Source organism: Psittacula echo (genome assembly GCF_963264785.1).
Source record: "Psittacula echo genome assembly, chromosome: 7".
In the NCBI taxonomy this organism is placed as follows: domain Eukaryota; kingdom Metazoa; phylum Chordata; class Aves; order Psittaciformes; family Psittacidae; genus Psittacula; species Psittacula echo.
The window spans coordinates 13,978,714-14,005,256 of NC_137740.1; the positions used below are offsets into that span (position 1 = coordinate 13,978,714).

At 39.2% G+C, this 26,543-nt stretch overlaps 1 protein-coding gene across 1 annotated transcript; it reads left to right on the forward strand.

The window, feature by feature from the left end:
- On the forward strand, nucleotides 1–25,201 carry GIPC2 (GIPC PDZ domain containing family member 2; the record flags this gene model as incomplete). Its single annotated transcript, XM_080623174.1, has 6 exons — nucleotides 1–243; nucleotides 8,345–8,530; nucleotides 12,488–12,668; nucleotides 15,686–15,795; nucleotides 16,512–16,593; nucleotides 25,047–25,201. The coding sequence occupies 6 exons, from the start codon at nucleotides 1–3 to the stop codon at nucleotides 25,199–25,201; spliced, it is 957 nt and encodes a 318-aa protein (XP_080479300.1).
- Nucleotides 25,202–26,543: the final 1,342 nt, after the last annotated feature.

The following is a 26,543-nucleotide window of genomic DNA, read 5'->3' on the forward strand; positions in this document are numbered from 1 at the left end:
ATGCCTCTGGGGCTGAGGAGCAAGAAGAAGTACAAGTCCAAGGAGACTTTCAAGCTGGTGGAGAGCGAGGCGGTAGCCCCGGCCCCCGCGGCTCCGGCGCCGGCCCCGGCACCGAGCGTGTCGCGGCTGCAGTTCCACACGCAGCTAGCGCACGGCAGCCCCACGGGCCGCGTGGCGGGATTCGGCAGCGCCCGCGAGTTGTACGCGAAGATCGGCGAGGCGTTCGGCATCGACCCTGCGCAGGTACGGCCAGGAGCCGCGCATCGCAGGGGGCCGCTGGGGTAGGAGCTTGTTGGGGGGGCTGGCGCCGCGCTCCGCCAGCCGGACCGGGCCTCGGAGGACGCGGAGAGGGGCGGGGATTGGTTTTGTGGCTGCCACTGCCCGTGGGCTTCTTGCGTGTGATTGTGAACGTGGGTATTTTCTGTTACCGCATGAGGAAGGGTATAAGCATAACTGCATTTAACTTTTACACGGAAAAACAATGGGGCTTTTCACCAAAATACCTCTAGCTTCTTGTTTAACCTCTTGCCAGCCTGCTGTTTAACACAACTCTTCAGGGGCAAACCATTGGTTGAATGGAATAATTATTTCCAGCTTAGGAATTACTGACTGCAGTCATCCGTCCCAGTTAAAAAAAAACAACCCCAAAATAAAATCAATGGGTAGGTACCCAGAATGTAGATACCCACCCCCGTGGCAGGTATAAAAGCTTTCAAGCTAACTGCATTTTAAAATTCCAGCTGAGTGTGATGCTTGGGAAGTTTTCTGCTTTACCAGACTGCTTAACTGAGGTTATTTAAATCTCTAACAAGAGTTTTTTAACCCTGCTGCCTGTTTGATCTTTTTTTTTTCGGAGCCAAGTTTTAGACTTTTGTTTTGATAATGACTCATTTGTGTTTGTAAATGCATTGTTTTCTCTCAGCTAAAAGGTAGTGGCCATAACAGGTTCTCCCTACGTGGTTCTATGAACCTTAACCTCTGAGTGGCAAAGCATTCGGTTATACCTGCATGTGGCTATACTGCTTTACCTGTTTTCTCATTTGCAGCTGACTCTTTTAAAGTAGTAGAGACTGCTGCTACAGACTTTGTTCGGAGGGTTTGCTACAGCCTGACCTAGCAGCATTTCAAACAGAACACGGTAAAAGAAAAGTGGCAGCAGCTTTGGGTACAGTTTAACCACTCACTGTTGCATTAAGTAGTTAAGAAGTACCAGTACGGCTGCCAGCCAATGCACCTACATCCCAAACCTTCACAGCTGCTTTCTGACCTTTTGCTTCTCTGTTTTCTTTCCACACAGAGCTGCTGTTCCCCTTTTGTTCTGTTCCATCTCCAGTTATACCTTTTCCTCTCAACTTCTCATAATTGCCAGATTATCTTCTATTTTAGTTTTCTTCCTTTCACTGTTGAACTTCTGTTACTGATCTTTTGCCTCCATCGACTTGACAAAGAATAGTGTTCACCAGGAAATTCAATTTTGTATGAATGGTGTGCTCCCATTTCTAGAGGTATAATCTAACACCCTGAAAGCTTTTAGAGGAAAGCACCACATGTTTTATGGGCATCTATTGCTAGCCGCCTTTTCTCCTTTTTTCTCTACTGGCCTATTCCTATTTTTTTTTAATGTGGTTTATTGGTAAAAATGGAATTTTTGCTGAAGGCACTGAATTTAAAATCTTTTACTAAAGAGATTCAGTTGGCTTTAGGAACCTAAGTTGTACAAAATGAAAATAGTGATCAGAAATACTTGCTGGTATAATGAGTGGCACCTCAGAGTTAAGAATGTAGGCCAGAGGGGCCAGATAACAAAATTTTGTCTAGACAAGATACAATAGGATAGATCAGTGAATGGCAAGGGGTGACATGGAATGAGTTTATTAGCAAGTGATGAGTTTGCTGGAAGTAAGGATAGACTAGATATTTTAAATGATATTATATATTAATTAAAGCTGCCTTTGGAGAGACAGTCCGGTGTAAACAATAGTGCCAGAAGTGCTGCACCTCATCAAACTGAAAGATACTGAGGTACTCAAATGCCATTTGTAGGTGTTATCTGTCTAGGAAAGTTTCTGTGACCCAGCTATGCTGAAGCCTATGGGCAGCGTGATACCTAAATGCCTTTGGAAACAGGTACTATCACAGAGATCTCTGTCCTGTAGTGACCCAGGTGGAAAACAGGGAGGGTGAAGTTGACGGGAAATGTTCGGTGTAGAGAGAGCATTTGGATAACTGTTGCAGAAGTGAATACATTTAATATGATATCTGAGTTTACTGCAGTGTAGGCAAGGGTATGGATTCTTGGATAAGTTCCTACTTAAGTGTTTCAGTATGGTTTGGGATAAGCTATACTTGTAATCTGTCACTTCCCCTTTTGACTCCGCATGGTTACAGCACCTCATTTCCTCTTTGTATCACATCTCATGGGACCAGCTGAGTTTAGCTTCTGTTGGAGAATCATTTCCAGGATCTGTGATTTACTGCCAACAGTGACAGAGAGAAGCTTGTATAAAACAGTTATTTGTTGGACAGACAATGACAAAACCTTCTGTGCAAACCTGGATCATGAGTACTGCAGAATGGGGGCAGAACAAGACAGGTGTAGCTTCAAAAAGGATGCTCCTTCAGTCCTATGATACTTGCTAGGCATCTATGAAGAAGTGAGCCTTTCAGCAGCTTTCTGAGGCTTTTCCTGTACTCATTGTTTCTTGCCTAGGCATTTATTCTTCATCCATCTTCCTAGGTGAATATATATCGTAGTTATCCCTTTTGAACCTGGCATTCAGCCTGCATTTCTGTCTACCTCTCTGACTTTTACCATGACCAGCATTTCTTCTTTTCTTGGTCCAACGTGAATGCCCTTTCTTCAGGGAGGAGGAATGAAGATGGCTTCTAGCAATGGGTTCCCTGTATCATTAATATGAGTGCTGTATGAGGTAGATTTCATTGTTTGATTGCTTTAACTTGATTTCTTCAGCAGGGTTTCAACAAGGAAACACAGAACTAAAAATAATAATAATGAAAAAAATAGATGCAATTCCTAACTGACAGCACAACCCACCACAATAGGTTTATGTTTCTACTTGCATAAATAATACAAATATCTCCCTTGTTTTGTTTGTTTTTTTAATAGAGAATGAAGTAGGAAAAGTAGTTGGAAAAAGTATTTGTGTGTGGTCTTGACCATTTAGGGTTACTACACCACTGTGACTTTTGAGAAAGGTAGCAGGAAATGTTATGTTCCCCATAAGGGTTAAAGTGCTAAGTGCAGCCTGTATGATAAATAAATGAGCACTGACCAAAGGACAATGTGGGTTTGTTAAAGCATTTGGTGGTGGTGTGCTCCTGTGAGAGCACATGGTAGGACTTTAAAGTATTCAGAGTTGCTAATCAGGCACTGGGAACACTGATATTAAATTTCAACTGCAGCAGGGCTGTTTCTTGATGAGGTGAGAAGGGAACAGTAAGCTATATGGGCTTTCGATTTGTGTACCCGTAATTTACATTTCTGATTGTTCTGTTTGCTTTGGAAGGTCAAGTATGGTGGGGCTGGTGAGGTAAGTTGAATGCTTAGAGGGTGTGTCTGTCAAGAGCCTGTAGAGGCTGGAGTTTCTTTCATGGTGGAAGGAGTTTTGCTTCATAAGGGGAATACAAGAAAAGGAAGACCTTCCCAGGAGCACCAGAGGCAGAAATTCAGCTCCTTCTGTCTGTTCCAGTAACAAGAGTTCAGCTGCTGAGTGTGTGTCTGGGCTGTTCCATGGGCCTTTCCCCCTCATGTATACAGTGAAGTATACTATGAGGCTGTGCCACATTAAGCTTTCATAGAAGTATTTGATTTAAACCTGTTCAATTTAAACTTTTATGGAAGAATACTGAAAAATAAGCCACTGCTGAAACTTCGGTTTCTGAATAAAAGTGACCATATAACAAGAAAATAATCTGAAGTGTATTTTAAGAGGTTAGAGAAATGGGTCAGCTTGTGAAATCCTCATCCTCATCACCAGAATGTTTGAAGTTTTAGAGTTACATGCTTATCAGTTGAAACAAATGGTTGTCTCGCCTGCAGTTTGAATGCTTTAGAAGAACAAACTTAACACTCCCTACAAACCACCTCCTCCCAGCACTATGGCAACAATTGTTTGCTTGCTGTTCCCCTAAGCAGTGCTTAAATTTCACACCTGTATTATGTGTGATGCTTGCTGTATTAATGATCTGGTTTTCAAATACTTTTAAGCTGTATGGAAGAAGTTACACTGTAATTCTTGTGTGCTCTGGGTTTAAAAGAAAAGAACAATAAAACACGGAATGCCTATTTTATAGTACTTTGAACGTATTTGGGGAGGCAAAATTGCATACCTGAAAGAGTACCAAAAGCACACTTTGCTTCCTGTTGCTACAGCTAATCGAGGCTCCCTCATTTTCCTCAGAGAGGATAAAGTGAGTAAGGTATCTGGAAAATTTGTTGGTGGTTTCTTGATATAATGACATTTATGTATAGTCAATGCTTAGAAGTAGAATTCCCATTTTCCCATCTCTTAAATAAAATGGTCATGATCACCTCTGTAAAATTATGAGACCTACTGATTTTAAAAGCACTTTTAATAGCTTCTGAGTATGTCATCTGTCAGTCTACTTATTTTTGAGTTCTTTAAAGGCATCAGCTTAAAATAGAAGATGAGAAAGTAATCAATATATAGGATATGCAATATGGTACTACATAGGTACTTTATATAACACAGTGTGACCCTCTTTTTCCTCACTAATACAGTTTCTTTATATAACACATAGTGCAACCCTGTTTTTAGTGGCTAATGTGGTCTCTACCTATTGAATACACTGAGGCAGGGAATAATCTGTTAGTAATCTTATCTGAGAAATCTGTTTTATAAGGTTGTGCATAAGCCCCTAGTCCCTGCCAGCCAAATGGAATTTCCTTGTTCTGTGTAACACACACAATAACACTCTCAGTTTAGGACGTATCCTAGATACTTCTTGACTCATGTAACAGTTATGATTTGTAATATCTTGCTAAAGTTGACATGAAATGTCACAGCACTGGCATGCTGAGTTAAAAAGCAAATGTGTATGAAGGTTGAAGGTAAGAAGAGAGAGAAAAGACTTAATGAAAATTGCACATTGATTTTTATTTTTCCTTGCTTCATTTCTGGGTAAGAAAATTACTATTAAGAATGTACCAGACTTTGAGTGAATGGAAGATGTACTATAGTACGTGCTGTGAAGTATGTAAGTATATAAACTGTTATTAGTTACCTGTATTAAACTTATGTACAATCTATGAAAAAATACCATTTTTGAATTGACAGGTCTCAGTCATGTACAAATAAAGCTGTGCTGTAACTGATAGATGGTGTGATAGTGTATTATCCTGCATAGATACATCTTTAGCATATTACTCTTTGCATATATCTGTTCTGAGAAAAAGCAGAGGATAAAGAATGATACAAGTTTTATTTTTGACTGGCTGATGCTTTCTCAGCCTTGTGGTTAGCACATAACTGACTCACAGAAAATTCTGCAGACTTATAGGCTGTAGTGGGAATGCCATCCAAATGAAGGTCTAAAAAGAGAAACTCTGGATCGAGTTTCTAAATATCAGATTTCTGCTCTGTTGCCAATTTTATCTATTCAAAGGTGTGACAGTAGTTACTGAATGATTGTCTGTTTGACAAGGTCAGATGAAGGATGCTAATGTCTAAAATGTAAAGATATAGTGCTTGTTGTTCATTGTAAAAACAAGAACTGAGCTGCACTTGTCAACTCTCAACAGAGAGCTGCAAATATGCATATGTGAACTTTATATAGTCACTTTGAATTGAACCTTCTTGGTTAAAAGAAAATGCTGCTGATTAGAGATTATTATTATTTATAAAATGAAATTTTCTACTTAAGCCCAGCTGAATTTCTCTAGGTAATGTTACTGCTTGAGTGTGGGTTAACTGGAAATCTTTGCATTACTTTGCATTCTCTTTGGAGAGAATAAAACTAATATCTGTTAATGGTGTGCTGTTACGACTCTCATTGTTAACATAAGGTATTAGATTGAAGTGGATGTTTGATGGATTATATGAGATAAGCAATTAGTCTTTCATTTGTTTGTTTTAAATAAACACTAAAGAAGACCAGCTTCATCAAGAAACACCATCTCACAACTAAACTTTCATTTTTTAAAACCAAACCCCCCATAGTTATAGAATCAAAATTCTGGGAAGCTTCATAAACTTAAATGCTCTCTGTGAAATACATTAGGAAAAGCTTTCACCCCTCATTTGACCTGGAATAGATTTGAATAGGTTGGTGACTTTCATTTCCATTTCTCTTCTGTCATCTGGTAATGTGGGAAGGAAAGAAAAGGCATTTGAAGTGTTCTGGTGTGGAAAACCCTGTAACTCTTACAGGCGCAGTGAGGGAAGCCAGGAAGGTGGGAGGGGACCCTCGTTTTCCGATGCATCAGAAGGGGTTGAAAGACTGCAGGCACACATCTGTGCCTGGGTTTTGGGGCAGCTGGCCTGGCTTGCTGCTTCCAGGGAATGCCACTGGAGCAGTAGCAAAGATGAAGGACACAGCGACATCCTGTTGCTGTTTTTTATCTCGCATGCTAAGCTGGCTTCCCACTGTGTGCTGCTTTTCATGTGTGGGCACTGCTTTTTCCACTGGTTAATTTGGAGCTGCTGTGGTCAGTGGGCTGCAAGGGGATCCAAGGTATGCTCTGAAGGAAAATAACACGCAGCAGATACAGGCAGGAGGTAAAAAGATATCTACTTCTCTTGTCCTGTCAGAGCTACGTGCATACTGCTGTCACAAGAGTCATTGTTGGTTTGCAGTTGTGGCTTTGTCACCTGTGCTGGAGGGCCAAGTAGGGTGGCAAGTCTCCTCCTCTTCCCCTGCTTCCAGCTGCATGTGGAGGGTGGTCTTTAGGGGTGCTCTTTGCCTCAGTGAAGCAGATTTTAGATCTTAGAACATAGTTTCTCTATTTTGGCTGTTGCCTTGTGCTCCCCGGTGCTGCCCAGGAGGAGGCTGTGTGGGGCTTCCTTAGTCCTCACTCCCACTACAAGTAGAAAGGAGTTGGGCAGGTGTAGTTACTGTAGCTTTAGAGTCCTTTGAACTCTACTGAACTAGGCTGTTCAGTAGAGCCTGTCTCAGAGCAGAAAGCCCAAGGCCTGCCCAGACTGGCCACATTTCCAATGTGCAGTACCATGGTGGGCCAAAGTGCCATCTCTGCCTCTGAGCAGTACAGCTCAGGGTTAGTATCATCCTGCCTATGCCCAGGACAATAAACTTCCCTGCCAAAGAACCACTAGCATAAATGCAGGGAGAAAAAAGTGCATAACACCCAGTGCTGAAGGGAAATCCCTCAGAAAGACTGATTTATAAAGAACCAATTTGCCCTTTTTCTAAAGACTGTCTTTTACTAAACTGGAACAGAGGTGCCCCGCTCATGCTGAAGGAAGGTCAGGAAACTAAGCAAACCCATTGGAGACGGTGTGTTCTGAGCTATTGGAAGAAACACATAGAATGATGGAATGGTTTGGCTTGGAAAGGACCTTAAGATCATCAAGTTCCGACCCCATACCCCCTCACCCTAGACCATGTCACCCAGGACTCCATCCAGCCTGACCTTGTACACATAGGGATGGAGCATTCACAACTTCCTTGGGCAACCCATTCCAGTGCCTCACGACCCTCACAGTGAAGAACTTCTTCCTTATATCCAATCTAAACTTCCCCTGTTTTAGTTTTAACCCATTACCATTTGTTCTATCACTATAGTCCCTAATGAAGAGTCTGTCTCCAGCACCCTTGTAGGCCCCCGTCAGATGGAGCAGTATTTCAGGCTGTCTCATGACCCTTTTGTTCTGATAAGCTGTCTTTTTTTTTTTTCCATGAAACTGCTTTCAAGCGAATATGTCATAAAGCAGTCCCTAGTGAATCCTCTGAGATTGGAGGTGGGTGAACAAAGAAGCAAAAGATGGTGGTGGCTCTTTGGTTTGATTGCTCTAACCTCTGGAACAAGCTGTCTGCTGTAGCTCAAGTTGCCCGTGTCAGAGTTGGCGTGCTGAGACAAGCCGTTAGAGGCTGCTCACACAGACACGTCTCTATACATTGCTGCCTGCCCGCTCTTATCGCCAGAGTTTGAGCTATCAATGTGTTCTTTCATGTGCCTGGGTGGAGACTGTCACCTCTCCTGGGGCAGCTAGAGAAGGAGAGTTGTTGCCATTTCAGCTATGGATCTGTTAGAGAGGCCAGAGCTATGGTCTCCTTTTTCCTTCCCATCAAGCTCACCAAACCTGGTACACTGTTAAACTTAATGTCTTTGCTTCCTCCTGCACAGATCATGTTTTGCACTTTGAACACTCATAAAGCTGATATGGATAAGCTCTTAGGTGCACAAATTGGCCTTGAAGATTTCATATTTGCCCATGTAAAAGGACAACGAAAAGAAATTGAAGTTCTTAAAACTGATGATGTGCTTGGGCTCACCATTACAGACAATGGAACTGGTTGTGCATTTATAAAGGTAAATTTAATTACCAGTGAAGTATTTTGTTCTATAGAAGCTTCTGTTACTTTAGCGTTTAATTATTGGTTTAATGATGCTTTAGAACTACAAAATCTTTTATCATCATATATATGGTAAGTAAAAAAAAAAGTTGGCTTTTCTTTAGGTACATCACTCAAAATTAGTTCAGCTATTTCTGTACTACATGTCATTCAAAATCAGTTCATTTGTTCATTGCTTCTTTACCATGTATCAGCTTTAAAATGTGGCCATTGTATTTTCCAATCTACCCTGAGGTGGTAGGTGTTAAATACTGCTTGCACCTGCCCCCTCCTTTTTTTAAGTGATTTGCTGATGTCATTTATGGGATGCTTATAGAACTTGTGTCACTCATGATAATGAAATCATGTTCTTTCAGTCTTCATGACTGTTCACAGGACAGAAGCCTTTGTGCTCTGTAAGAACAGGTGCAAGTGTAGGGCTTTTTCGGCTTTCCAATACTTTTGTCTTAGATAGGTAGGGTGAATTAAAAGGTGCTGAGGGTATGAATTGACACATTTACCACAATTAATGTGAGTAGCAACTATGGGCAGTAAAATATGTTAATCGTAATTGCTTTCCTCCTAATCTTCTATATGACCCCCAGATAGTATGTTTTGAGACAAGTAGAGGCTGAGGAAATGACGCTACCCTTCTTGCTAGACTAGGTATGAGGAACCATAATCACATTTTCTGCCTTTTTTGGATGCTTTGCTCTAATCTACCTCATTTATTCATTATTAGTGGGGCATTGGTAATTATCTTTGATTATTGCTGTCCCAATCACTGTTCTCATTGCTGTTGTAAACAGAGCTTATTGTACAGAGAGGTAGTATTCTCTATTCATTCCTTAGCTGCCATACATATAAAACAAGATGTGGTTTAGGAATAGGTTTCCTTATCTTTGCTGTGGGAAAACGTGGTTGAGATTGTGCTTGAGAAAGTCAAAATGAAGTGGAGGTTTCAGTTATCATTTTGGCAAAATCATATCCTCGTTTTTATGTTTCTAGACACAGAACTCTGTATTCATACTGATAGCGCCCATGCAGCATCTAACATTCAGTCACGCCGCTGCTTATGTGGCATTTTAAAAGAAGGCATTGAAAGCAATGCTTCAGTGATTAAAGTTCACATGTGCAGCACTGTACAGTGTTACTTTCTCTGTGCTTGATTGCTAATATGTAGAGAGGGAACAGCCATCACATAGCCTACTGCATAACTGGAGCAGGCTGGAAAATCACCACCACATTAGCAAGACAAGCTGTAACTTCTAGTAAAAGTTGTATAAAACTTGTCTGAACAAAGATACCATTGTCCTTTGTACTGGTCTAATAATAAGCAGTATAATGAAAATGGTGCAGCCTTTGTGGGAATGCATTAGTTTAAAGGAGTATCTAGGAGTTTACTTTGTTGCTGTTGCATACTTAGCTAATGGATTTTTAAAAACAGCATAGAAAATACATCTGCAAAAGTAAAAGCTGCATCTTTTTTATACTTGGTTGTCTGGGTAAAAGAATAAGCAGAGATGGTCTCTCAAGTTCGATAGAATTCTCTTTGTTTATGTTTTCTTTCCTTGAAAAATTGTTACTATGTTCCATTATTAATTAACAATATTAAATTTGGCTATCTGTGGGTTGTTGGAAGGTTGTTATAGGCTGTAGTAGTTTTATTGTATTTTTAGTAACTGTGTAGTTTGTAGGTTTTTAAATCTGACACTCTGAACTGCATGCAGGTTGTTTTCCTATGAAATCTAGTGTTTTGCTTTACCGAGAACAAAACTCGATATCATTTCACAAATTTCTTTTCTGGGTACGTGGTCAGATGGGAAAGATGTATTAGGGGATCAAATTAGCCATTCAAAGAATAACAGTAGAACTTGAAGCATGACTGACTGGTGTATAAGAAGACTATAAAATGGCATGGTGCAACTAATTTTGGGTATTGCATAGGAAATATAGATCCTAGCATTTAAATGGACCGTACAGCACTTGAAATACAGTCATATCAATCACATCTTAATTACTGTGATAATGTAGCTTGGCTGTCTCTGATCAGTTAACTTGGAGTGATGATAAAAAATGAAGTCAGACGAGAAAAAACGTTTGATATGACACGAAAACATAGCCAGTGAATATTATTTACACAGTTTTGGTGTTAGGATCCAAGTGAAGAAAAAAAGCTAAATGAAAACTAATTCAGTGTGTAGACTAAACATTATTTGACGTGTGGTGGGCACTGAATCTTGGCTGCTGGTAACAGAAATGCTTTCGGGACCTGGTTTCAGGTCTGTGTATGATGCCCCCACATCTTCATTCACCGTGAGGCTTCTTTCTGGTTTTAATCTAGGTTACAAAGAGTTAAACTCAGCCTGAAGCTAAAAATTATTGCAGTATATTGTAGGACACTGAGCAGTATCACACTTCCCACTGGCTCTCTCAGATGGAGGCACATACGTGGGCTCAGACGTGCACAGAAAGTAGGAGCAGGTTTCTGAGATAGTTACGCAGCTAGGCTAGGTGTTACAATAGTGGGTGGTAATATGTTTATCTCCCTTGTCTCACTGTTACTTCACTCAGAATAAGCCTGAACGACATCAGGCTTTATTGAAAGGTATGTTATTCACTAAGATATTGGAAGGAAATTCTTATCTCTAAAAAATACAACATAATTTACTGTGTCATAGGTTTTCTATTAAATAGCCATAGGATAACGGCTTACGTGACTTAGGCACATGATAAACTTGACATCATATAACAAGTAAACACTGAAATTTTAAATGTCCTTTAAATGACTTGGTAAATCATAAAATCATAGAATGGTTTGGAAAAGACTTTAAGATTATCTAGTTCCAACGTCCTTGCAGGGGGCAACGACACCTTACCCTAGAGCATGTCACCCAAGGCTCTGTCCAACCTGGCCTTTTTTTCTCACTTTTTCAACTCCACAGAAACTACAAATATTAATTTGTTATGTTTTATGACCTTTAGACCATCAGTATATATATTCCATGAAATGGCATTTAGGAGAATTTCTCATTCTTTATTGATATTTCAGAGGAAATACTTTAATATGCAGCTGTCATATCACTATGGATGGGTCTTATTAAGACTAGCACTTTATAGTATGTCATTTTTAGTATATCACACACACATGGTTTTATGTCTCTGGACCACACTTAAGAAAAATTACATTCCTATGCCAGCCTGGAGACCTCATAGTAGCCTTTTTATATCTGAAGGGAGCCTACAAGGATGTTGGAGAGGGACTCTTTATCAGGAGCTGTAGTGATAAGACAAGGGGGAATGGGTTTAAACTTGAACACAGAAAGTTCAGGTTAGATATAAGGAAGAAGTTCTTTACTATGAGGGTGGTGAGGCACTGGAATGAGTTGCCCAAGGAAGTTGTAAACGCTCCATCCCTGGTGGTCAAGGCCAGGTTGGACTAAGCCTTGGGTGACATGGTTTAGTGTGAGGTGTCCCTGCCCATGGCACGGCCATAGAACTGGATGATCTTAAGGTCCTTTCCAACACAAACCATTCCATGATTCTATGATGTAGGATTTTGAAATAAAAAAAATCCAAACCTCAAATATTCATGTTACTGATATGTTTGAATTGAGTTTTGAAGCACAAAAATATCTGCTTATTCAGAAGCCTTAACTTGGAAAATATGAAGTATGATTGCATTTTTGTTTCCTGTTGATTTTGTATTTGATGTTTATTAAAATACTTTTCTTGAAAAATAATGCTTTCAAAATATGTTTTATGAAAATCTTATAGACAAAATGTACTGCTGGTACAATAAGCTCAATGTTTTGGTGTTGTTCCTGACATTATTGAAACTCTGGGTTGTCTTTACCTTTTAAAGAAATGTTTCTTTGATATATACATGTATTTTATATATATATGAATATATATATATATTTTTTGCCAATAGAGAATCAAAGAAGGTAGTGTTATGGACCAAACCAAAATTATCTGCGTGGGTGATCACATAGAGACTATAAATGGAAAAAATGTGTCAGATTGTCGGCATTACGAAGTTGCTAAAATGCTAAAAGATCTGGAGAAAGGTCGGATGTTTAAGCTGCAGTTGATAGAGCCTATGAAAGCATTTGGTGAGTGACCTGACTGTCCATCTTGTTCACTGAATATTGAAATCCCAATATTGCATTGCGTAGTAATTTTGTTTTCAGATAGCAGCCAGGTGTCCACCCAAGGTAACATAACTGCTAGAAGGAAGTACATTTGTTTTCTTTGAAGGGGAAAATTTAGGTGTGGATTTTCTTCCATCTCATTTTCTCTGGCAGTCATCCTGGTGTGGGCTGCCTCAGTATCAGTTGCTTGATTCCTTTGCTGCTACATGATGATGGAAAATAAGCATAGAATTTGTTTCATAGATACAGTTTTAAAGCATGGATCACTTCACTAATGTACTGATCCTCGACTCTCCTCTTTTCCTTTATTGATAGATAATCCTTGTTCATCTGTGTATCAGGTTTTTCTATTTTTGTACTCTTTATTGGGAACTGCGCACTCTAATGCAGAAGGGCGCAGCAGAAAACACTGGGATTCCCTAAAGCGCCTCCTTTGCTGCATATCTTCCTGCTCTCTCTCGCCCCAACTTTTCTGTGGATCTCTTATCAATCATACAGCAGGTATACTCAGAATTGGAAGAAAGTCGTATGACAAAGCCCTGTCTTTACCTACCACCTGCTTGCTATGAGAAAGTGATACTTGCCTAGGAGAAGTGCATACCTATGGCTAATCTTTAAGTATATTTTATCAAAATCACCCTCTTTATCACAACAGCAAAAGTTTGAAATGTTTGGTTTTCAAATCTTTTTTTTTACCTACTAGTAGTTTACAACTGCTGTCATACACCAGTCTTGACACTTGGTGTCAGAATAGCAGCAGAAATTGAAAATGAAAGAAGTGTGAAGGTTTCTTTTTGCTTTTGGTGCTTCTATGAAGAATGAAGATTATGAATTAATCTCCAATGTGTTTGGATATAAGTTGATACTCCTGTTAAGTAAATGTGTATGTAGTATGTTGCACTAAATCAGTGTTACATATGTATAGTATTTCAATTAGTAATACAGGAATACCTTTTTAATATGGGTCTATAATTTGTATTCAATGCTAAATATTACGTTTGTAAAGACCAGGGTAAATCAGCGTTTGATTGATGACTTTAGACATTATTTAATAGTAATTACTTTAGTCAGGTGATTAAGATACCTTTTAGTCTGCTTGTGATGTAGAGAAAGAGATCTGCTAATTCCCTGGCAATACAATTTATCTGACATTGAATTAAGAGGCAATCAGAGATTTTTGGGCCTATTTTTACCCTACAGAAATTAATTTACGAGTTGCAGTGCCCAATAGGTTAGAACATCCCTCCTCTAGCCTTAGGTGCAGTTAGCCTTTACAAATTTATTTAAGATAGCGTTCAAGCTGCAGCATGCTGGGCATAGCCGCAGAGGAGATGACAAACAAGATCTAGATCCTGCTGGATGAGTAGGTGCCGAATTCCTGTTAGTTTCAACACAAGTTTGTAAGGGTATAGAAATGAGAGGCAAGCCTCCATATGCAATTACCAACTTCATTTTTCTTCCTTTCATCAGAATGTGAAATGAGTATAATTTACTGGTTAGATCTCTTTCAACTATGTGCACACAGGCTGCCTCAGCTGCTCTAGGCAAGGCTTGTAGCACAGAATTAAAGACTTGTCTGAATAAAACTGGTCTTTACCAGTCACAAGCTGGCCCTCTGCAAATTGGTGAAAAGTTAATAGAAACAAAGTAAAAGCAGCATAACACAAACTCGACTCTTTAATTGCGCAAATAGTTTTTGTGATGGCCAGAGAGCTTTGGTCTGAAGTGTCACAGATAAAAATTATGTCCAGTCATGAGTTTTAATGTACTAATGGTTACTGAACTAGAAAAAAATCAGTGTTGTATCAGGAATTACTTTTTGAAACAAATCTAGCAGAAATTATGACAGTCTTAAGGATGTTTTAAACCATCCTTGAAACAATAAAAGGATTAAGGAAAAGTGATCCTAAGTAAATACATTAAGAGATTGTGCCATATCTATTTGTTAAAATAAAAACAATTAAAAATTACTTTTCAAGGCTTGTTCAGTAGAATAATCTGGATTTTTGACTACTTACACAAGAATAATGAGTTGGAATCTACCTGGGCAAAATTAATATAGCATGTTAAAGTCTTGCCTTCAAGGAGAGCTTCTGGGAAAGGCTGGCTGTTAAGTGGGGGACTAATCTTGTAGAGAAAATAGCGCAATTAAAACCAGTTATGAAATATTTATCTCCAGATTAACTGTGTAACTCCTATGTCAGTAAGTAAATTAAAGCCTTGCCACTCTTAAATGAAAAATTATGTCCTGGAACAAGAAAGCCAAATATAAAATGATTCCATACTTAACTGGGGTGCCCTTACCCAAGATTAAACAAGGAAGGCTGAATTCAGGTAAAGAAAACCAGGTGGAGCCAGATATTCTTGGTAGAGTTTTATCAGGTGTGCAATCAGGACATCTGTGAAACCAGTGGAAAACCTCCTGCAGATCTGCATATGGACATTTCACACATTTGACATAAATCGAATTGTTAGCTCACTGCAGCATGGCTCACCGTGACGTGTTTAGCAGTAGCATTTGCACCATTGCATCAGTGAAAAATGGAAATGTTGCAATGCCAAACCTGGTACATAGTCTGCCTGTGAAGACCAGGATAAATCAGCATTTGGCTGATGGCTTCAGCCGTTATCTAACATAAAGTAATAAATACTTCTACTCTTCTGGAGAATACAGAAATAAAATTACACAAAGTGCATATATGAAGTTGAGTGCAATAGGACTGCATAGATATATTGGTCAATGGAAGTCTTAGCATCAGTCAAGAAGGTATCAAAGTCTGAAGACAAGAAATAGAGAAGCTATACTTGGAACACAGTTAATTTATAATTAAATTATTACATACATCTAGATCTTGATTATAATAAAAAGTGAAGGTAATGTAATTGCCAAAGCAGGTACGTTGCATTCTCATACACTATGTACTTAGTTTTGTTTCGTATCCTTTTCTTTTTGTTGTTGTTACTTGTTTTGTCTTCAGAAAAGCTGGAACCAAGGTCCAAAGGGGGAACTCTGCAAGCAGCTAAAATCTCCAGAGGGAGAGAAACACTTCGGCTGAGAAGCAAAGGCCCTGCTACTGTGGAAGAAATGGTATAGTTATCTTGGGATCCTTCAATAGTTTTATCATCTAGCACCTGATTTATTCCCCAAAATTGGTAAACTAAAGTAGGAAGGAAAAATCTGGATGTTACAAAGCTTGTAGGACTCAAGAAGACAACCGCCTTCTGCAGGGAGAAATTCTTATATAAAGACTCGCAGGGGTAGGATGGGGCTGAGGAATCTGGAAACAGCTAGTATTTAGATGTCATGTTTTACATGGATGAATTTAAGATTAGACCAAGGAGTGCTGAAAAGAGGGAAGAGGGGGAAAGGGGGAGGGCAGTGTTGAAGAGTTGGTTTAGTTTCTGACACTGCAAAGTGTGCTGTGCTGGTGTAAATATTTTTGTTAGGAGAGGCTAATAACCTGCGTTGACATGAATGTGTGGAAAATGAGGTTTAGGGTTTGGAAGAACAAATGTTATTTATTCTGGGTTCCTCTAAAACTAGTGAGGATTTGATGTAGATCTGTATTGCCAGGAGATGTAAGATTCCTGTTTACTTTGATTGTGAGAGCTATGTGGCGTGACATTAGGAGGAATGCTTGGGTTTGTGATAAGAGGGAAAGAAAGTGGAATAACATGTTTTACTTGTAAGTCTAGGTGGCTAGGATGGGACTAAGGATAATCAGTGGTTAATTGCTGGTTAGTTTGAAATCTGCATGTATCTAATCATACTTTTGCTCTTTTTTTCCCTTTATTATGACAAAGCCAACTGAAGTTGAAGAAAAAGCAATTAAAAAAGTGGATGAGCTTCTTGAAACATACATGGGGATAAGAGATACAGAATTAGGTGAGTTTTTAACAGACTTATTGCTACAAGATTAAATAATTTCTCATTTTCTGTAGTCTAAAATTTATTGAGTACTTTGGTCTCTGGATGAGAGAGTTTGTCCAGCATGTGGTCTCAAAAGCTTGCCCATATTTCTGCACATGTGTGTCTGATAAAAGAAAGAATCTCTCACTACAAGCCTTATGATCTAATTGATTAATCCTCTATTCTTCATGCACATTATCTATACACTATTGCATGAATTGTTTAGTTGTTTGCCACTAACTGTCATCACTGTATTCTTTCTAGCATATATTTTCTAGTGGAGCTTGTGTGTGAAACATTTAAGGATTGTTAATGATAAGCATGTCTATTTGCTTTTTTGCTCTTTTGCCCCTTGGCTTAGACACATCAAAGTTGATCACTGAAGAATCTGAGATCTTCATCAGTGAAAGGGCAACTATTTAGTGAGGGAACTGGCAAAGTAATTGCACAAATTTATCAAATTCTCTAAAGCCTGTGTTCTGAAGAACATGGAAAATTTCCCATATTTCTCCATATTTACTAGCTATCACAGTCATCAATTCATAATGAAAGAAACTATTCAACCCCAGTGTCGTAAATCCTTAAAACTGCACCAAAATTGTCCTTGCAGCTGTTGCTTCTTTCTCTTAATCTAACAACAACTAAATAGAAACTTATGTTTGCATGAAAGAAGTTGAAGTCTAGTTGAATATGAATTGCTGCTGCAGGCAGTTGTGGTTGCTCTAGTCCTCATAAAATCTTGTGGAACTGCTAATACTGAGACAAAGAAGGTGTTTATTGTTATGGTAATACTTAAAAAAAAAACCAGCCAAGACTTAAGAAAGGATAAACTAAATGGAAAGTGGTCTTGAAAAGAGCTTTTATGAGAAAGAAGTGGAGGAGGCAAAGCAGAAGAAAAAATGGGTTTGGCATGAAACTAAGGGCAAAGCAGGAGGGTTGGACAGGCAGCAGTTAGCACAGAGGAATGAGAAAAATAGCAGATTGTGTGAGTAGCTGAAAGTCCTTTGTTGACTGCTCCTACTGACAAGCATCTGATTGACAGCTTCTAATAGCTTTCTCACAGGAAAAACTGTAGGTAAAGCATTATTTGTACCCCAGCCTGAGGTAGAGGTGGGCTTGTTGGCATAGAAGAGAGAGTGGAGCACCCAAAACTTCGGAATTCTGTTTTGTAAGTAGTATCTAAACTTTCAAATTCCCAGAAAACTAAAAATTCTCCAGAATTTTGTTCCCAGCAGCTCTAATACTTGATGCTCCTGCCATGTAATATGCTCCTGGGAGCCCTGTGTGGTGCTGACACTGTTTAGGTTAGGGAGGATCCCATGTCCTATTCCACTCTGTCTTTGGCTCAGGGTTCAAAACTCCACGTTGCATGCCTGTCATTCCTTTGGGAGCTGTTTTTGTCCTGCAGCTGTTGCAGTCCCAGCTCAAGCCAGGCTTCAGGAGACTCCTGCCCTTGCAGGTGATTTCCAAGGTCCCCAGGCTCCTGGCCCTATAGGAATAAGCAGCTGTAGGTGTTCTGGTTTTGGTGTCCAGAACCCTGAGATCCTAGGCCTAGAGCATGGTTTCTTGGGATGTTGATGTGTGCTGTGCTCTGCTGTGGGACAGGGAAGCAAGTTACCGTGGGAACTGGTGTTCCCTGTGGTTTTATCTCTCAGTACTGTAACAGGATTGCTCTTGCACAGTAGACTGAGGAGTTCAGCTTTCCTCACATACGGTTGTGATGATTGCCAAGCACCTGGTAGAGCTTTCCCATGAACTCCTTGATGTTTTTTTCTTCTTTTTTTTCTTTTCTTTTTTTTTTCCCCCTAAAAGATCTAACATTCTTCATCTTTCAGTATGTAGTTTGGAAGGTTTCAAAGAATGCTTTCAAAGAATACTCAGAGAAGGAAGAGGCCTTTGTCCTCTGAGATACTCTTTTCTTCCCAACTGGGTTGTTGTTTTGTTCTGCTCTTCTCTTCCTCCCAAAAAGGGAGTGAAACAAAGAGAAACTGTCAGGAATCAAAGACTACAGGGTTCATATAGCTTTACTTTGCACCTTTGAAGCCATTTCTGAAAAATCAAATGGGAGAGTGGAGGGCCAATGGTGATATCAACAACAAAAAGTTTCATCATTTTTAAATAATCAAACAGCCCTAGGACTCTTTAGGAAAGCAGAGCTAATCACCTGTCACAAATCTGTTCAATTAACACATGTCAGTTTTTCATATACTGGATATGATCAGTCACCCATGAAAATGAAATATGAGGAAAAGATTCATTCAGAGAATGCCAATCACCACTCAGCTAGAAATTTCACTCATTACTCAAGCCAGATTAGTTAAAAATGCAAGTCATCACAATGCACAGCTGACAAGTGATTAAGATCTCAATCATTGTTCACTCCCATGCAGTTCTGTTTGTCAGGAGCTTTGGATGTCAGTTAATATTGCTCTTTCATCTCCATTAAAATGACACTTCCATGGTGTGATTAAATTCTAAAACAGTGCCCCAGTTTTAAGCCAGAAGTTCAAAAGAAAGGAAAGAAAAATAATGTAAAATTACAGACAGAATTAAAGATGAGATAAAGTCCTTAATTTTTCGTAGTTAAGTGTCTTGACAGTTTCAAGAATGGCTGACTAAATCTACACATAAATTCCTAAATTGGAGCAAAATGCTTGTAAATCATTTAATGGAAATGCATACACTTTTTTTTTTTTTCTGGAATGGTTTTGTATTTTCAGAGATCTAAATGCTGTTTAGATTTACATACCTGTCTTTGGAATGCACTTTTACCTCTTTACCTCTTTAGTCTACTGAAAACTGGACTTAGTCTGCAGAAGGGACACTTGGCTCTAGGAGTTTATTACTCAGCCATTTATAGACATACTAGAAATTGGGCCAAGGGTTGACTTCAGTCTTCTTTAAAACAAATGTGCCATGGAGAGACAATTCAAGTTATTTTAAATCCTGCCAGTGCTTCCTGGTAAAGGAACATGAACAGTTGATTAATAGAAGGGACTCGGGAAGCGCTGCTAGTGAAAAAGACTGGTGTCTTTTTTTTTAAATCAGTGAGGCTTGAATTATTATGAACTGTATTTGATCCCAAAGATTCTGGGTGGGAGGAAGTCTGGATTTACGGGATCCAACCTCAGAATGCTACCGATGGAAAAATGAAGGCAAAAAGGGCTTCCTGTTCAAATTTTTTCTTTCAGCATCTTTTGGCTAGCTCTTCATCCACCGATGTTTTGTTCTATTTTTATGCATTTGGATGTTATTTCCTTTTTGTTTTTGTTCCCTATAATATTGCCAGACATTAAATGTCTTGGCATATTCTCCAGCTCTGTTTAAAAGAATTTCAAATCTACTTTTCTACTCTTTTTCATACTACTTACTGTCTAGTCAAAATGCCCTACACAGGTTTAAATTTTCTGTCACCTGAGCTGCTTCTCTTGGTTCATTAATCCAAACCCAGTAGTATTGGATAGATGATTTTATCTTGAAATAGTTTGACTAAAGTGGTACTGTCCCTCAATTTGTTGTTTTCTGCTCTTCTGTTTTCTGTGACCAGACTTCCTTTCTCAAAGGATTTTATTGTATACACTCTGGGGTATTTTGTTTATGACTGTTAATTTACTCTGTGAGAATAATGGGGGTTTTGTGAAAAAAGTAGCAAGTTTGGTTAAACAAGAAAACTTCTCCACTTCAAGAATTAACACTTACAAGAAACAAGAAAGGATATTTCTAATGGTTCCTTGAATGCCAGATCTGACAACATTCAACATGAAACTAAACCCAAGTACTGTTATGCACTGGAAACTGCAAGGACATGCTTCGTTTTCTGTCATGCAAGGAAGCTGAATGTAAGTTTTAGCTCTTTCAGGCCAGAATAATAATGCTTGTTACCTTTTGATGAATGCAAAGCTTCTGATTGGCTTTACAGCTAAATTAATACTGAACTTTCCATTAAGGCTTCTGAAAGTTTCTTTAGAAGTTGCAGAGTAAGATGCAGGTAGTGAAACTAGGCAATAGCAGTAGCAGGCAGATTGTAGCTTTCGTGGCTTGTTGTACATGTGCCCATCAAAAATGAAAATAAGGATTTTGTGAAAGATCTTGGAGGTTAAAGTGACTAGGTTTAAAAAGCCAATACAGTACTTTGTTCATATTCTGGGAAGCCTGATACTGATCTTCACAGAGTTGAGAAGACTCCTAATTCCTCCCATCACTTTTAAGTTTGCTGAACTTTTCACATTTTATGTAAAAATTTCTCAGGTATTAGCATTGCCTGAAGTGATATGTAAAATCCCAAATGATCTGAAAACAATTGGGGCTGTCTGGAGTGTGGAAAAATATTCTATTGGAAAAAAAATTCCTGTAATCACTTACTGTGCAGCTGTTACAAGAAGCAGTGGGGGAAAGGGAGGGGAGTGGAGGCAGTTTGGCACATGGAGCTGTCACCCTCTGAGAACCAGTAAAGTTTTCTTCAAGTTGGCCAGTGCTAAATGCCTTGGCAATCAGTAGTTTTGATTTGCCTTGGGAATTACTCATTGCAAATGTCATTGTGTAAACATGCATGTTCTGCACAGCTGTGGCTCCCAGGGGATGCCAGCCCATTTCTGTGTTTACTGCATGGTGTAATAAAACATGTACACTGGGTGATGGAGAAGACTGGCCAGCTTTAGTGTGTCTGTATGTATGAAACTAGTGAAGCAGGGTTCAGCTTTGCACGTTTGTATACATCAGTGGGACAATTTGTGTGTGTGAAAGTCAGGAAGGATGGCTTGTATCTTGCTTTAGTTTTGCTGTACGGTAATAGAGCTCTGCTGGCACTAGAGGTCAGCACCATGCTGTGGAAAACGTGCAGCCCAGCACAAAGATCCTGCAATCCTTTCACAGAAGCGCTTTTCATCAGGTGAATCTGGGAAGGAGAATGTGCTTTAATAAATACAGTACATTAAATGTACCCTGGTAGTGCTGATTACAGTTCTTCAATACATTGAATCATAGAATTATAGAGTAGTTTGGGTTGGAAGGGACCTTCAAAGGCCATCTAGTCCAACCCCCCCTGCAATGAGCTGGGACACCTTCAATTAGACCAGGTTGCCCAGACCACATCCAGCCTGGCCTTGAATGTCTCCAGGTGAAAATGCTTATTTGAAGCTTTTGGCAGTGCTTTTCTGACTCCTGCTTGATTGGGTTGAAAGTTGTCCTGATTATCTAAGTTCAGTGGATTTTGTTTTCAAGTGTGGTAAATCTCTACTGAACTATTTACAAGGTTCTATTTCATAACTTGGGAAGCTCAATCTTTAAAGAAAGTTGTATTTGAAGTAACATTTTCTGTTAATGAGAGAGTTTTACTGTGTAATTCTGAGGTTTCAGCTAGAGCAGTTGGACTGTAAAATAATCTTGTGTTGTTTTATCACTGCTTTCTGTGTCATATGGCTCTTCCATGTATCGACCAATTTATCTTAAAACTGGCTAAATTCCTTGCTCCCATTCATTCTGCTGGAGCACTTGGCTGTTGATGGCAACATTTTTTTAAAATCTTGAGTAACTAAATCTAGACCTGTTTGCTCTTGTGTCGCCTTGCACAGCTTTTCTGCCTAAAACCCTCTCTCAGTGTCTATATAGAATCAGAATAGTTAGGATTGGAAAGGACCTTAAGATCATCTAGTTCCAACTCCCCTGCCATGGGCAGGGACACCTCACACTAAACCATGCCCCCCAAGGCTCTGTCTAACCTGTAGGGTAACTTCATATCTGAGTTAAAATCCAGGAATCTGTGAACTTAAAATTACACCCTTCACCTTATTACCTCCAGGGTTGCTCCTCTCTAAGTACCTTCTTACGCTACGGTGTCAGGGGACACAAGGTGGCATTGATAGGTCAGATATTTGTCTTCTGCTTGTCAGGAGTCCCATTAATGCCTGTTTCCCATCCAGACTTCTCTGAGTCACCGTCTCAGGAACTTAACAGGGGATACAGAAAGAATCAGTGCAACAGGGATAGGGTTTCTTCTGGCAGGCAAACAGGTCTTGAGAGTCCTTGAGCACCACTTGTGGTGCCCTGAAGCTGGGTTACACTTGAGCTGTTTCGATCACAGCAGTTTGTTTGTCAAGATTTACGTAAATTTTCCTTGGACTGTTTTGTGTAGTTTGGCACACTGCAGTCCTGCTTGACGCCTCACGTCTGAAAGTACTTTGGACCGAAACATCAGCTTTCTTCAGATTTACCGTCGCTGATGTCTACAATGTGGAATATGGTTCAAGTTTGCTCATAGCTTGTTAGAAGTTTGCGTAACAGCAAACGCTATTTGCCAGAAGTTCATAACTGTCAATAAATTTGAGCTGAGTTTCAGGTTAACAAAATAATATTAAATAAGTTTAATGAAACCTCAGAGCAGGGGAAGTTTCTTTTCCTTTTTATCAGAGGGATTTTACCATGTTGATACAACACAGTGCATGCAGTAGATGGCAGACTACTGTCCCATGGAGGATAGTCTCTGTGGCTTCAGAACTTCCTTCCCTTTCTCAGGCACTGTAATACATGTTTTTCACTCTGATATCCCATTGAGGAAAGGCTAGGAGGTATAAAATCCTTCAGTGTGACACTTGAATTTGATTTGCTCATGAACAAAGTGGTGGTTACTTGATATATAACAAAAGATGGAGGATATATTGCAGCTTAAGACAGGTATGTAATCACAAAATGAAGCAGACTTTGAGGGCTTCATCTGTTGTACAATACTGTTATTTCTTATGAATATGAGCAGAGTCTGTGGAGTGAATATACAGCTCAGAAAATAAACTGCATTCAGCAGTCCTATTTGTGCCAAGTCTGTTTTACAGTCTTCTGCATGCCTCAAACCCACCTGCTGGTAATGTTTCTCCTGGCGTAGCTTAAACCAGGAGAAACTCTCTGTGCTGTCACTTTTCATCCTTCAGGGAGATGCAAGAGATTTGCTCTAACATCCCTGGGTTGCCAGTGTCCAGTGTTTTTTGGGATAGACCCGTAATTTGTTCTAGAATCTGAGGAACTGTGCAGTATCTAAAGGTGAGGGATGAGCACAGCAGTTAAGGACTGAATCCTAACAGCGACCTCATTGTAGCTAATTCCAAGTCTAAAACTTGATAAATTCTGATACTTGAGTGTTAAATAAGAGGAAATGCTGGGCAGCATGGGTATACAAGATACCACAGTCTACTTCTGTTGTATCAGACCTCTCTACTTTAACTTTCCTGGGTGCCAGGATGTTCCTGGTCTTTGGTGGCTCTGGTTTGTTGTGCACAGCAGCAAGGTCTTTCCCTTGTTTTTGCACAATTTGAACCACCTGTCTGACACTCCCAGAAATAACTTTGATCTTTTTCACTTCTTAGTGGCATAAGCACAAATATTCCCAGCCTTGAGGGTGCTGGGAAAAGCAAATTAAAAATTTCAGGGTTTTTTCAGAGCTGGAGGTAATAATAGTTGAAGCAAACTTACGTACTGGTTAGTTTATCTTTAGTTTGCATGGTGTGGGGAAAAAAATGTAGATGCAAGCAGAGGAATAATGTGGCTCGCAGTAAATGCTGCAATCTCTTTACTGCCTGGAGATGTATGTTGGCTTTAAAAAATAAGCTAATTAAAATAAAATAAAGCTGAAAATTTATGCAAATCTGAGGTCATATGGTAGTTGCAAACATATTGTTTCCAATACCTAACAAACCAGATTTTGATTTTCTCTATATTTACACAGCACAGTTGAGCCTGGTATTTTAATTCTTGCTTCCTAAAATAGGGTATTCAAGTGTCTCTAAGCCCATTTATCATTACTCCATTCTAAATGCAGGTCATGCTCAACATTTAAGCCTTTAAATTCATAAAACATGGTTTGCTGCTAGAAAACCCATACTAGCTTGAAGCATGTATCTGTTATGCAGGGTTTATGCTGTTTTCCTTGTTCAAACCCTATGCCTTTTGGCTTTCTGTGAAGAACTTATCTACTTTAAACTCTGACTTGCTGAGGAGTTTTCTTCCTTGTTTAGAAGAGAAGAACATTCAGGTTTGCCTTTTGATCTTCTGGTTTAGATCAGCAAGCTCATATCAAACTCACTGAAGTTAGTGTTGACTAGGTCTGGTTGTGTTTAACCTGGTTTTTAGACCCATGCTTCATATGTCTTCAGCAGTGAATACAGAATATAATTGAATGAGATTAAAATGAAGGTCTGTTGAATTAGAAGTTAAACCTTCCAGACAAACAGAGGAATGTATAATGAGCACTCTAACGAGGTTCTCCTGTTTATCAGATTATAATGTTGGGATTTTAGTACATGAATCCTAAATCCAGTATGTAAGCTTTACATCTCCCTAAGCTAATCTCTACGTGTTTTTGAAAATAGACATTCAAAAACTATCTTGGCAATATATGTTATCTGTCACTTTCATAATAATTACATTGTTTTGTTGCTTTTTAGCTGCAACAATGGTGGAAGCTGGAAGAGACAAGAAAAACCCAGATGAGTTTGCAGTGGCATTGGATGAAACTCTTGGAGACTTTGCATTTCCAGATGAGTTTGTCTTTGATGTATGGGGAGCAATAGGTGATGCTAAGCAAGGACGACTGGAATGAGAACTGTGCAGTTTATCAGTCCCTATTTGAAAGTACAAAATTATTTTCAAATATGTACATCAGAATTTTAATACTTTTATTGATATGAATCCCGGGTGCTCTGTGAAAGTGTTCATATCTGAGCCTTCCTTTTGCTAAGGAAGGTTTCTAATACAAATATGAAGATAACCCCAAAGTTCTGACAACTGCACATTTAAACCAAACAATTTACATGTACAAGTCACTGTGAGGAGTACGTCAAGAAGCTATATTTATACAGACCTTTAATGAAAATTAGGTATTTTTTATTGTACATACACTTTGATATCAATATTCTGAAGAGTGTTAGACATATGCAATGAAGAATTTGGATTGGTTTATAAACTTAGGGAATCACCTAGGTTGGAAAAGACCTTTAAGATCATCAAGGCCAAGCGTTACCCCAGGACTACCATGTCACCAAACCATGTCACTAAGGTCCTCAACTTGTTGAAAGACTATGTAGCTACATGCTGCAATTCCCTGGTCTTCTGTTGTCCTTAAGTATTCATGTGCACAAAGAGCTGTGGAGCAATGGTTTGGCCTGAACGTAGTCTGTTCTGTAGACAGAGCTGGGAAGAAGCTACCCTGTTTCTAAAGAACCTGAGTTCAGGAGAAAAATATTCCTCTGAAACATGAGAACTGATATCTTTGAATGAAAAAGACTTGCTTTCATTTGAGTCATAATAATGTGTAGTCTGGGTATTGCTGAGATGAGGAAATACGGTAGAAATGCTTAAACCAGGAAGCTGCTGCTTTATTCAGATGCCGTATTATTGCAATAGGAACTGCATGGGAAGAAACAAATGTTAAATTTGGGTTCCATTCATGTATTTGAATAATACCTGTGATCTGGCACTGAAGACTATAGTGTATGACTAAGTGCTTCATTGATCTTTGCATATGCAAAATTAATTGCTTAGATCCTATGGAGTTCCCCTCTGGTCTGGGTTGTTTGGTTTTTTTTTCAACATGGCAACATAGGAGAGATCTGGATGTTGTTCAGACCTGGAAGATGTCACAAACAACCTCAGTTTGGATGAAAACACATGCCTAAACCCTGAAGAATACATTAAACTAATCTGAGATGTTAGGATTTCCAATTATTTTGTACATGAACATTTATTTTACCTGATAATACATTGCTAGTAAACCTCTGATTATTGAAAATGAAATTGAAATCGGATGTGGGGCCTGACCTGGGAAGGTGTCGTAGCTTTTTAGTATATTTTTATTTGCACAAACATATGAAATAATAGGTATTACAAAAATTTTTCTAAATCACTACCTGGTTACTTTTCTTCTGAGGAAAATGTCTTTCACT